A 12,577-nucleotide genomic window follows, 5' to 3' on the forward strand; every position below is an offset into this window, starting at 1 on the left:
TGGCCTGAGGACAAGGTCTTAAACCTTAAAGTCTTCACAGTTTTGCACAGACATCAACTATGACAGGACTATGAGCCGCTCACTCCCTTTTTGCTATGCTAAAAACCATCCACAGCTGCACTGTCTTTCTACCCTGAGTCTATACTGATGGTTTTTATTCTTCCACTACAGAAATAACCACATTCACTAAATAAATAAATAATAACACAACTGTGGGGAGTGGGCTTTCAGCCTAGATAAACATTACGGGTGAAATCCTGGCTCTGCTGAAGTCAATTGCAAGACTCCTAAATATCTGTGTGGAAGTCTGGATTAAATGTAATGATGTATCTGCTGGTTTGAGCTGGAAAAGCTGATCCTTCAGCTCAGCGATAAATCACTTCCATTCACAGCTGGAGACCATCTTTTCAGGCCCAGATTGGCTTATCTTCTCAATTCATTCATTTCCTCTCGATGTATCAGTTGCACATGTGCACAGAAGTTTGCACAGGAAGCATCTGGTATTCTTCAAAAAAAAAAAAGAATGCTAAGTGTACAAGTGGAGTGCATGAATCTTGGCATGGTGATACACATATTCGCCCTCATTTATTTCAGATATGAAGCCACTTTGAAATGATGACATGTATTATTATTTCTTGTGATGTTATATATGACATTGTCAGGTTTGGAGTTTTTGGCAGAGAGGAAGGATGTTGCTGGAAACAGAGGAAGGATGTTGCTAGAAATTGAATTTCTGGAATTTTTCGGTGAGGATTCTACTTTTAGGAATGGGTTTAATCATAAATAAGGCAAAGAACTACTGCAGAGCTTCATCATCATTCTAAACACCTATAACATTAATCAGTGTTCACATTTCTAGAGTACTGATGGTATATGGAGGAATCTGGTGATAGCATAATGTAGCATGTATACAGTATTATTTTGCAGGTGATGCTTCCCCCACGTATTTGTTATGTTAAAAAACAGTAACAAAACCTCCAGTGTATGTGACACAATGAGGACACTACCACATGATTCTGAAATGGCTCTAAACCTCACATCATCCAGGACATATGTAATCTGATTGACATATTGAATTTACTGCCTCAGAAAATGTACCCACAAGTCAGCCATTTTAAGTCTCAACAGAAGTATTTGAAAAGGTTCCATTCAAAAGTGAACTCCCAGAGATGGGGGATGTGATCTGTGGATGTGAATCTGCCCCTGCTGACATTCTCCTGAATTCAGCTTAGAAAGGCCACTAAATGCAGCATAATATACACAGTTTTAGCCTTTGCAATGAAAATCTTTAGTGCTGTTGTGGACTTAAGTATCTGAGTTATTGTTTTACTCTGATCTAGCTTTAAATCAAACACATTTTCCATTTCTGGAAGATACCCTTCAACCAGCTAGTTTGCTTTCATGCCTGTGCCCCTCTTCCTTGGCATTGTGCAAGGATCTTGGCTGAGCACAAAGAATTCAGATGGTCATTTTCAGTCTGAAGCTTTGCAGGAGGTGCAGTTCTAAAGAACTGTCTAAAAGAACTCCCTTCTAAAGTTCTCTCTCTAGTTCTCTCTAGCTGCCACTTTACTACTGAGCTGAGACAGATATACAAATGTGCCTTAATTATAGTTAAGATTTCTGGTATGAGCTCATGAAATCCTATTTTCATCCATATTTAAAGATACAAATCCTCAGGCTAAGGATCATCATCTTGTTCTCTTTAAAGCTTCAAAACACCTGGTGCCTTATGAATTTTAATGTATGCGATTGCTTCTGTGAGGTAGGGAAGAGGCATCTTCCTTTCCTACAGCTGGAGAACTGAGATATATGGGAAAAAATACCTCACTGAGGATCGTTCAGAAAATAGAGTATTTCCCAGAGGAAATATTCCCAGCTTCTATGAGAGCTACCAGTGTCGTGTTCTAGGAATGTGGTTTTGGGGCATCTCAATGGAAATAATTGCAGTGAATCAACACAGACTTTTGCCTTTCTTTCTTCCATGTGAAGTATTGAAATTAACTCTATACTTTTTTTCCAAATATAAGAAAAAGTGAATATTTAGTGGCCTTTTTTCAGTTAGGAAATGAAAGAGAAAGCGTTTAAAGGGACAGAAAAAGGGCTGCACTTACAAGAATAACTTCCAATTGAAAATATTTTGTGTGTTTTCTTCGAGAACTTATGTCCACCTTACAAATAGAAGAGAAAATGCATAGAGCTTGGGGGCGAATGTTTGTAAAACAAGATCTGTTACACAGGACTGCACTATTTACAATGGCAGTTACTATTTCCACCATGCTCAGTTGTCATTCTCATATACCTTAAATTTATGTGGGTGAATTTCATTGCCACTTAAATCATGCTGTTTGCAGTTGTCATCAATGGAATCAAATTTTGGCTGATGAGATAAAGGCAAATGATTAAACACTACAAACATCCACTTGTGGAAACAAATCCAAGCCAAACTGGAGGTTCACCTTCCTGTTTTATACACAGCTTACCATGTGTGCAAATGGGCACCACAAAACAATACTGTGAGCTAGTTGAGCTCAAAAGCTCCAAATAAAACAATGCAGTGAATACAGACAGGATCAAATCATGCCTTAACACGAGTTCATACACTATCTACTGGAAGGATAAATCAGAGCAGGTCTTACCACTGGTTATTCAGGACTGCATCCAGTTTAATAGACTTTGAAACAGGTACCTGGAGATTGAGTTAGACTTGCTCACTTTAACTGAAAGTGGTTTTTCTTTGTTTTGATTTGTGCTGTTGGGTTGTGTAGTTGTTTTTTTTTGTTGTTGTTTGTGTTGTTTGTTTTAAATATGCCATTAATAGCTAGAAGAGAATATAAGCACAGTAGAGGATTTATATTTTCATGGGAATCCCAAGCACTGTTAAAATAATTTCCTTTCTCTCTTCTCAAGCCTATTTTATTTTGTATATAAATTCCATGTCTTCAAAACAGGGCAGGAGAAGTTCAATATCTGCTGTAGTTAGAAAGAAGTCCAGGCTGCAAAACCAAGAATCACACTTAAAGAAGTTTACAGCTGAAAACTGAATTGTATATGCAGGCAGTAATTTAAGATTGCCTTAAAAGACTCAGAGTTTAAACTATTAAATAATTTTTTTTTTTAATAGCTTTGAGCTACATTCCAGTATCTTTTACCAAAAGCCACTATGTACCTATGGTAGAAATATTCATCTATCTCCTGTGGCAAACTAGCATTTTTTAATCATTTCAGTTTTCCAGATTTCTTTTATCTCACAGAAGAATTGATGCCAGCACTGTTCACCACTGTGTGTGAGCAGATGTTCTCTTCTAGTTAATTTTTAAGAAGTTCAAGCTGCTCAGAAGCCTGAAGTGCTCTGAAGTCCCTAAATGTATGGTACCTATTTGTCATAAAAGGAAAGCAACATGGAAAAAAGATAATTCCATGATGAAAATAATGCTGGGAAGAGGGACTTTGAAGCAGACAACACATGGGAGCCATGAGTTAAAACTGCATTAGGAAAGCTTCAGCACCAAAAAGGAATAAATTACTCATCCTCCTGAAAATTGGCCAGGACATCTTCTGAAATGAAGGAACACTTTTTATTAGATAAATTTGCTTTCCTGAAACCATAGTGCAAATGCGCTGGGCCTGTCATGCTGCTTTTTATATGAACTAAAGATGTGGTGTATTTGTGCTTTCACCCCAAAGAATGAGCTTTTCAGAAAGTCATAGCACTGTTAGAGCTGTGCAGAACTTCATTTTTCAAAGAAGCAAGAGAAGGGGGTTCACCCTCCTGATCCCTTACTGGAACTGAAATGCCGTGCAGCGGCGTCACCTCAGGACATGTAAAATGTCTAAGTGTTTGACAAACTGATTCCATATTAGTTCAGCCTTGATATGCAAAAAGACAAGCACGACACAATGCCTGAGTTCTGATTAGTGATTTTTGCATTCTGCTAGCATCTTTTTATCATAATAATAGTACTTCAAGGCTTTTATTTTGCAAAGGCATGCTCAGTGCTTTTAGCCAAGGTAGTGAGATTGATACTAAGGACAGGCTTCCTTGCAAGGTGGTTGTTGGCACAGTGTGCAAGAGGCATTTGGATAATGCCCTTCATAACGTGCTTCAACTTCTGGTTAGCCGTGAAGCGGTCAGGCAGCTGGACTCGATGGTCTTTGTAGGCATTTTCCAACTGAACCATTCTATTTTCTTCCATTCAGTCCAAATGAGATGATTATTTATGTGCAGTCTGCAACTTTCCGTGGACCCTGAGATAGGTCTCTTGTTCAGACTTGCTGCAATAAATTTTGCCCTTGATTTTAGGTGTGCAAACCCTGATGAAGCCCACTGACACCAGCAGGAAGCTATTTCAGATGTATTCCTATACAACTGAGGGCAGGATTTGTGGCTCATGTGGTACAGTAACAGTAGTCAGGAGTCTACACAGCTGATGATGGAAGTCACACACAGGAGAGTAAACACAAAGGAATCTTTGAGGTTAAGGGAATGTCACTGAGAAAGAAGAGACACCTGACTTCAGATTATAGTAAACAGGAACCACAGTGCTGTTCAATCTTCTGCTATGAATACTGGAAACTTTGCAGTCCTCTCATCAGGCTACTCAGACTCCATTTTTAATGTCTCCATACCTTTGCTGTACTGAATACTACCAAAAAACCCACTCTTAAAACAATGTTCTTGCAAAGCTACATTAGTTCAAATGTGAGAAATGCAGTACAGAGAGCAGTGTCCAAAGCTGCTTTATGCCCAACACAAATATAGGCCAGTAAAATATTACCAGGACACATATGTTGCAAAAGCACCCAGTCAGGTGGCTTTAATTCTGCAGCGTGGGAGACTGCAGCCAAAGACTGGTGTGGCAGGGATTAGGTACTGATAACATCAAAGTCTGAGAGCAAAACCAGATTGCTGCTGCAGAGCACAGAGTGCCCCAGAGGGAATGGGTGTTCTGAATCAAGGAAACATCTGCTGTACCTGTGGCTGCTGGCCTAACTTCTTTAAAAAGATCTGCAAAAACCGAGCGCTTTGAATCAACATGATGTGGTCAGGACTCCAAATGAGTATTTCAGACATTCGGTAGTATAATTATAACCAGAATTTGGCCTTTTACTTGTAATAGAAGTTATCCAGGAGCCATCAAACTGTCTATTCCAATAGTTGTATACTTGTGTTTCATGGACAGCTTGGATAAAGGCATGAGCAAGAAAATAGTCTAGCAGTGCTGATATTTGTCTCACTACCGTACTTCTTGCAGTCAGCAACGTTTTGAAGACAGCAGGAGGGCACTCGTTCTGGGGGCACTGCCAAAGCATTGCTTGAGCTGAAAAATGATTTTCTAAAACAATTTAGCTTCCTAAAAGAGCAGAAAGTTAAGGGAGCAAAAATGAGTGAGTAATGTTAATGGCTAGATTAATTGCTGGGAGACAATGGAGGAGGGAAAAAGGCTTCCCATTAGTCCATTAGTCAAGGTGCTAAATAGTTTTACATATATTACAAGCTGCACCCTCAGAGCAGCTCCTTAGACACCATCCGCTACAAATCTGCAGGATTTTCTTTAAATTCCATGGCTGTATAATTGCAGAACACCTGTTGCTTTAGTCATACATATATATTTCTAACTGTTGGTATATGCTTATGCCTGAATCCTCATCTCATACAAAAACAAGGGAAGGATTCCAAAATTTGCTAGTAGAATAGACCAGCCTGTGCATCACAGCAGGATGCACTAAGTGTTTAGTAGTTCACTCGTCTGTATATGCTGATAGCACAGCAAACACAGGCCAGCTATGTCATCTGTGGTTCAGTAGTAAGTCTGGTCTGTAGAAGGTTTATATTGTTCATATGCTTCATATATGTTCACTCCTTCAACCTGTGTTAAACTCATCTGCTCTGTCTGGCAGAATTCCTGAAGCAGAAGATGCTCTGGGAAATGCGTCCTCTGTTCTTCCTCAGGACAGATAGTATTTAGCTCTTAGTTTTTTTATATAACCAAAAGCCATATTGCTCAGTTTCTGTTTTACAGTCGTATCCTTGTCTTAGACCTAAATGTACACATGTTCCACACCCCTCACTTTTATTCACTATGTATAATTCTCTATTATTGTGTGAAATTATTTTTGCCAAGAATGCCAAATTGTGTCCCTGAGGTTAGAAACAATCAGTTGTGCTAGAGAAATGAATCCTAAATCACTTTGTTTCCCACAGTCTTATTTTGTGTTCTGTATTTTATAAGCAATCAGAAAATGGAACTGGAAAGCTAGAAATATTTTATCTGCTTAACTGTCTTAATTGAATAAACACCAGAGCATTTATAGGTGGTGGCAGCAACAATTATTACTTCTTAAGTACTGACTGTGTCTTTAATGCAGCATATGACAGTACCTGTTCTGAGTAGAGGGACAGCTTCACTTTATGATCCTGATACCAGATCCACATGGGTATAACTTCATCCTTGTGAAGGTAGCAGAGATGTGGCAGGGCTGGTCTGATTTCAAGTTGGATGCCTGGAAGAGAGGAGGACAAACATCAACCTGCAGCAAGGTGTATCTCTACAGCAAGGCTTTGTCACATGTTTCCCGAGAGGCCTGTCTGAATCCATGAGCTCCCTCTCATCTCCTGAGTATCTGTGGCTGTTTCATACTTTCTTATTATTTGTTTTTGGTGCATTAGAGTTTTCTTCCACAGATTGCTCCCTTCAGTGTTTTTAATTAACAAAACTAAATTTTGGCTAATACTGGATTTTTTCAATCCAAGTAAACCAGCTTAAAATAAAAAATAAGCTGAAGTTCTGGCAAACACATTCGGGTCAACCATTCTCTAGATAAATTGTGTCTCAAAGACTGGATCACAGTGCATAATATATTAAAAATTATTGGGAGCATTCCAGGATCCAGAATTATGTGGGTAGTTGTAATTCCTGCAGGATAAATAATGATAAAGAAGTAAAATGCTTTAATCCTCCACAAATTTGTCTAACAGTTAATCTAGCTACTAACTGCATGATATTTCCTTTCTCGAGCAGTCTCAGTTTGTTCTTAATTCTTCTAATTAAGACTATAAAGCAGAGATAGAAAGTGGAAATCATCAGCAATACATATTTCTTTGTAGTGCTCTGTCTTGTACATGACATGTAAGACCTAAGCAGGACTGCTCAGTGTGATTCCATTCCTCAGAATAATCCACATTCACACAGTAGGTTACAGCAGGTTATGTCACAATAATTACGTTATCACTTTGCAATCCCGTAGCACCTCATATCCGATCATCACAAATCAGAAAAACGTGCCATTTAATATTAATGAACTCTGACAGTGTTGAAGCAGAATTCCCTTATGAGGCACACTGGGGCAGTAACAAACTTCTCCCTCTCCCATAAACCTCCTCTCCATCTCTCCCAGGTCCAGCTCCATCCAGCTGTCCTTCAGCTAGTCCCCTGCCTCAGCCAAGGTCCTGGGGCTCAGGCAAAGGGCTGTGTCTGCATCTGATAGGAAGGCGATGCACATCTGGCTGTTGTCTGTGTCTTGTTTTGGCTAAAGATTTGACACTTGAACCAGAGAATGATCAGCTTTTATGGAAAGTTTGCAGAGATAACTCAGTGCTTTGCACTGCTGTTACAGAAGTGAAAGCAGTCAGACTTGCAGTAGCGTAGCGAGCACTGCTTGTCACTAACCACATCACTGCACAATGAGTGCCTTAAGCTAAATAATTCTAATTAAACAATAGTGTGTTCAAGGGAATTGCATTAATTTAACTACGTCTTGCTAACTGGACCTTAGGACAAGTTGATTATGTGGGGAGAGCTTTCTAATCTCATGTCCCTGCATGACGCAGCCATCATCATGCCTGGGGCTCTTAAGCAGGACAGGTAAAATGTAAGGAGACATTGCCAGTGTACAACCCAGCTTAGAGATGCTGTGATCCCACAGCATCCCACTTCAGGTGGCAAGGGAAGGTCATCTGAGCTGCCTCACCTCCACTGGCATGAGAAAGGGCCAGAAGTGCTGTGCATCATTGTGAGCTCACCTGATATTAATCACTGTGCCCTAAGGCAACAGCCTTACCAAGATGGCAAAGGATGCTTTCATTCAGCTTGTCTGCTCTCACAGAGAGCCAACACTACAACTCATTTTCAGTCTTCTGCTTCAATCATTAGAGAATGCTGCTGACCTGTAATTCAAATTCTTCTTCCTCTGCTTTACTCTGAAAAGATTAATTCTCTGATTGTAGTAATTGCTCTGTCTGATGGTACTGAAACAGACTTTGCCTCATAATTCGAGGTGTAAGCATCACGTGACATTATCATGTCTTTAAAACAGTAATAAATGTGTTTTTTTCTAAGCCAGTGCTGCACGCATCTGCTGCTGGTGCAGAGAGGAAAACAGATCTGGAAAATGTCTCAGTCTGGCATGCATTTAACTATATACACAGTTAGCAATTCTCCTTAGAATAACAATAGCCTTTTCACATATGCTTAAGAGTTGTCTTGAAGCTTGAGTTGGTTAGAAAACTGAGAAGAATTCAGGAATTATTCTCTTTGCATAAGTTTATGTGAAAACATAGATTTGGGTCACAGTGTGCCACTGTCTTTTGGCTTGAGGTTCAGACACTTGGTGTTGTTGAAAATAAAGCAGTTCTGTTAGGACTATTGAGAGTAATTATACAAATGTTGATTCCCAAATGCTACATGGGAATGTATGATTTTTCAGTTTTTTTGCTGGAAAAAAGATTTATTCCTCTCTGAAGCCTCTAGAGGGTGCGCTCTCCATTTCAAATTAGGATTAAATAACTTTCTACAAGGCAATAACCTAGTTCAAACAGAAGTTATAAATTAACTCCAGGTATTATTGGGTGAAATGTTATGGTCTGAGATAAAGTCAGAAAAAATAACAAGAGTCCACTTTGGAATTAAAAATATTTCAGTTTCACTGCAGATCTGAGTGTATGATCATTATTTTGGGCTATAGTTCAGCTTCAGCACAGATGAAACTGTTTGCCTCATGTCAGTCTTTTGTTCTGGAGCCTCAGGACAAAACTAAAAGTTAGCAGAGACTATGCAGCTCTAGTCTCAATTCTTTCAATCAGGAATCAGATAATCTGTTTGAAATGCAAACTGTTTGTGACCAAACCTCTGCAAAAGCTACACTGCTTAGAAGTTTAGTGATGAAATGACTTTAATTTTAATTTTTAATCAGGACATACTGCTGCTTGTAGGTCTTCCCGCAGCAGTGCCTAACGTCCCAAAGTTGATTACAGCACCCAGGGATCTCAGGAGTACATCCGTGAACTTTGATTCCCTCTTGAATAGCTCATTATCTAAATAAGCACGACAGAATCCAGAATAAAGACATATTCTTCTCCCCAGTTAGATGGGAAAGGGAGTTATACTATTTATATTGTCAGTTACAACATGGAGACAGTGGAGGAGCCAGAAACTAGAACTAGAGCTCCTGGGTTTCACTCCAGTATTTAGAAACATGAATTCTGACAAACTGTCCCCCTGCTGTGCCTTGCTGAGTCAGTCACATCTGTACAGCAGCCTCCTGCAGCGTTCATCCCTTGTGAAGGGTAAATAACCAATATCTCATAGACCTGAGACCCAGTAAACAGAAATTGCCTTCAGTTCCATAGAATTGATTTTATTTGTTCATTTCTAGGAACATGTTTCCAGCCAACCTTGTTGAAGCCACATTCAAGCAGGTAAGTGGCCATTGTTCTTTTACCACTGAAAAGGTGAGCCAGCATCATAGAAAGATGCACATGATATGTCTTCCTAAAACAGAATCCAGATGTAGATACTGTGTATTACTTCAGATATTACAAGTACCTTGAGCATTTAAGAATTAATGAGTTCACTTCCACTAGCCTCAGCAGTCTTGCAGCCTGACTACAACTGGTAGGTCAGAATTATTTTAATAGTCCAGTAAAGATCCAACCTGGAGATCCCATCTGGAGCAAAGTTGTGTCGTGGGTTAGGCCATGGATACATTTTTTTGCCATTTCTTTATCAAGAGAAACCTTCAGGATTTTACATTTTTGCTATAGCATGGGATTCTAAGCTTTGTTTTGAGATATCATGTAACTAGCTGTTTTACAAACCTCAAACTCTTTTGAGGATCAAGCCTGAGTAGCAAAATGTGCAGCAAGTGCTTCAGATTAGTGCTGTGCTGTGTCGGCCATACAGTAGCCACTTCTCTGATAGAGGATGAGTTAAGAGACCTTGCCTTGCTAATAATACAGCTCTGCTGTTTCCAGACTGGAGCCAGCACAAATCCTGGCTGTGCTGGGGGATCTATATGTGGACCCCATTTTCATTCTATTCTTTGCTCTGCTCTCAGAGGGCACTGTACCACTGCATAAAGGAAGAACAGAATGCAGTATCCAACTAAAGCAACAAAATCGTGTATTTAGGAAGAATTTAATTGCTAAATTTGGAATTTGGCCAGAAAATCTCATCTAAAAGTTGTGAGTAAGCAAGAGGCATGGCTATATTTGTTTCATCTGTGGGAATATTTAATGGGAACTCCATGAAGCAAAGAGAAGGGCAATTGAGCACCTGGGAAGTAATTCCCAATTATGTCCTGCAGGAAAGGAAATACAAGGGAATGTCTAAAGCAACTGTATCAGATCACGCGCTTGCTGCACAAGGCTCTGATTTTAGGAAATTCTGATTTTTGCTTTTCCAAAAATCCAACATTTTCTACACATAGGCTCAGGAGCTGTTATTGTTTTCATGCTGTTCCCCTTAACAGACAGCCTTAATTAACAAAGAACTTACGAAGTCTCTTTTTAACTATTAATTTCTGCTGGGATATTATAGTAAAAAAACACCTTTGTTTTCTTTCAGTATCGCACAAAGAGTATTCCCATCATTAAAGCCAACAAAGCATCATCTGAAAGCACAACTCATCGCATTATAATATATGGAGTTCAAGATGAGAATGGATCCAATGTCCAGAATTTTGCCTTGGACATCACTCCTCCACCTGAAGTGATTTACAAATCAGAACCAGGCACGAGTGATGGCATGAATGTGCTAGGGATTGTCATATTCTCTGCAACAATGGGTAGGTTTCAGACATGGTTTGCAATAATCCAAGTATCCATTTAAGAGAAAAAGATAAAGGTTGGGCTGTTGGGTTTCCTCAACAAGAAAAACTTACTACCAGACAAGGTACAAGGAGAATTAAAGTTTTCCTTAGCAAGCAATAAATTGATTTTTGCCTTGGAGTCTTCCCTGTCATTCTTATGTATTCTTTATCACATTTTATTACATTATGAGTGTAAAATATAACTATCTCTTCCCTATTAAGAGCACAGTTCAGATAATAAGCCTCAGAGATATGAGTTTCAGAGGAATATTGTTTAATCAGCCTCAAATTCTGGATCATGTCTTTTATTGAAACTTCACTGTTTTAATTTTTTCATTGTCCAGTGCTTAAATACCATCTAGTGGCTTATCTCAGTGAACTAGAAGAGCTTCTCTCTAGCTGATTTATTTAGTTTCACTTGCTGAAGAAACACTGTTGCCACGTATGTTATGTTATCTTTGTGAATTATGAAGAGGGACTTTAACCACTCCCTTAGTATGCCCTACTTCACGATGACAAAGGTTATGTTGTGATGATTATTACAGGAAAAAGTTGATACAGTTTTCTTTATCTCCTATCTAATTTCTTCTTTGAACTTACTTACTTTCAGATATATTGTCTATTCCTACCGCACAAAGATCTATATTCAGCCAGCTATGTCCCATTTAGTTTACCTTGAGTTATGACAGGGAGGGAAAGCTCTGGGGGTATGCATGAAGGCACATGAGAATTTAAACACAAATGTCTACGTTTGCAGGTATAATGTTGGGAAGAATGGGAAACAGTGGTGTTCCTTTGGTCAGCTTTTGTCAATGTTTAAATGAATCTGTCATGAAGATAGTGGCAGTTGCTGTTTGGTAAGTAACAGATTTAGTAAGCTTTTTTTTAGAAAGAGTAGAAAAAATGTTGACAGAAAAGGCATAAACCTATTTTAAGGGAAATAAATGAGACTGAACAACCCTTAGTTTTGTGGGAATGCCCTGTCACTTTAACAGAGGCACCCCATATATCACTCAGCACAGTGTAGCTGGGTGGATTATAATACATCCAGCCCACGTGCAGGAGCACCTCAGGCTAGTGTTGCCATACCTTATAGCACAGCTCCACAGAAATTCTCACCTGGTTTCAGCTTGGTTAAGCTAATGGTCCCTCAGGATCTATACTGCAGCCAATGTACTTCCTGCTAGCTCAGCAGTCTCTGCAATGAACACCACCGTTCAAAAACTAGGTAGTCTTCTGCCCAGGCAGTCCAAGAGCATGTCTAATGCATATTGATAATTCTCTGCATAAGCATCTACTTAACAGTTTTCAACTGTTCCATCAGTATGAACAGCACAGCAGAGCCTGGTACTCATTCCCTAGCTGCCAAGTAAATGACCTACCTTAAGCTACAAAGTCAGAGCCTTTTTCTGAACCCAAATATTTTAAGTTCATTCCTGACCAGCAATATTACCCCAGCTAAAGGAACAGTAGGAATAGTGCTTTGGGCCTG

At 39.3% G+C, this 12,577-nt stretch overlaps 1 protein-coding gene across 1 annotated transcript in view; it reads left to right on the top strand.

The window, feature by feature from the left end:
• The window catches only part of SLC1A7 (solute carrier family 1 member 7), a 43,309-nt gene that overhangs the window by 14,162 nt on the left and 16,570 nt on the right, over positions 1-12,577 (top strand). The window contains exons 4-6 of the mRNA XM_052666646.1: positions 9,652-9,694; positions 10,842-11,061; positions 11,843-11,942. Coding sequence (XP_052522606.1) covers positions 9,652-9,694; positions 10,842-11,061; positions 11,843-11,942 — 363 coding nt within the window. The remainder of the gene's footprint in view (positions 1-9,651; positions 9,695-10,841; positions 11,062-11,842; positions 11,943-12,577) is intronic.

Source organism: Tympanuchus pallidicinctus, unplaced genomic scaffold (assembly GCF_026119805.1).
Source record: "Tympanuchus pallidicinctus isolate F22 unplaced genomic scaffold, pur_lepc_1.0 scaffold7, whole genome shotgun sequence".
Lineage (NCBI taxonomy): Eukaryota > Metazoa > Chordata > Aves > Galliformes > Phasianidae > Tympanuchus > Tympanuchus pallidicinctus.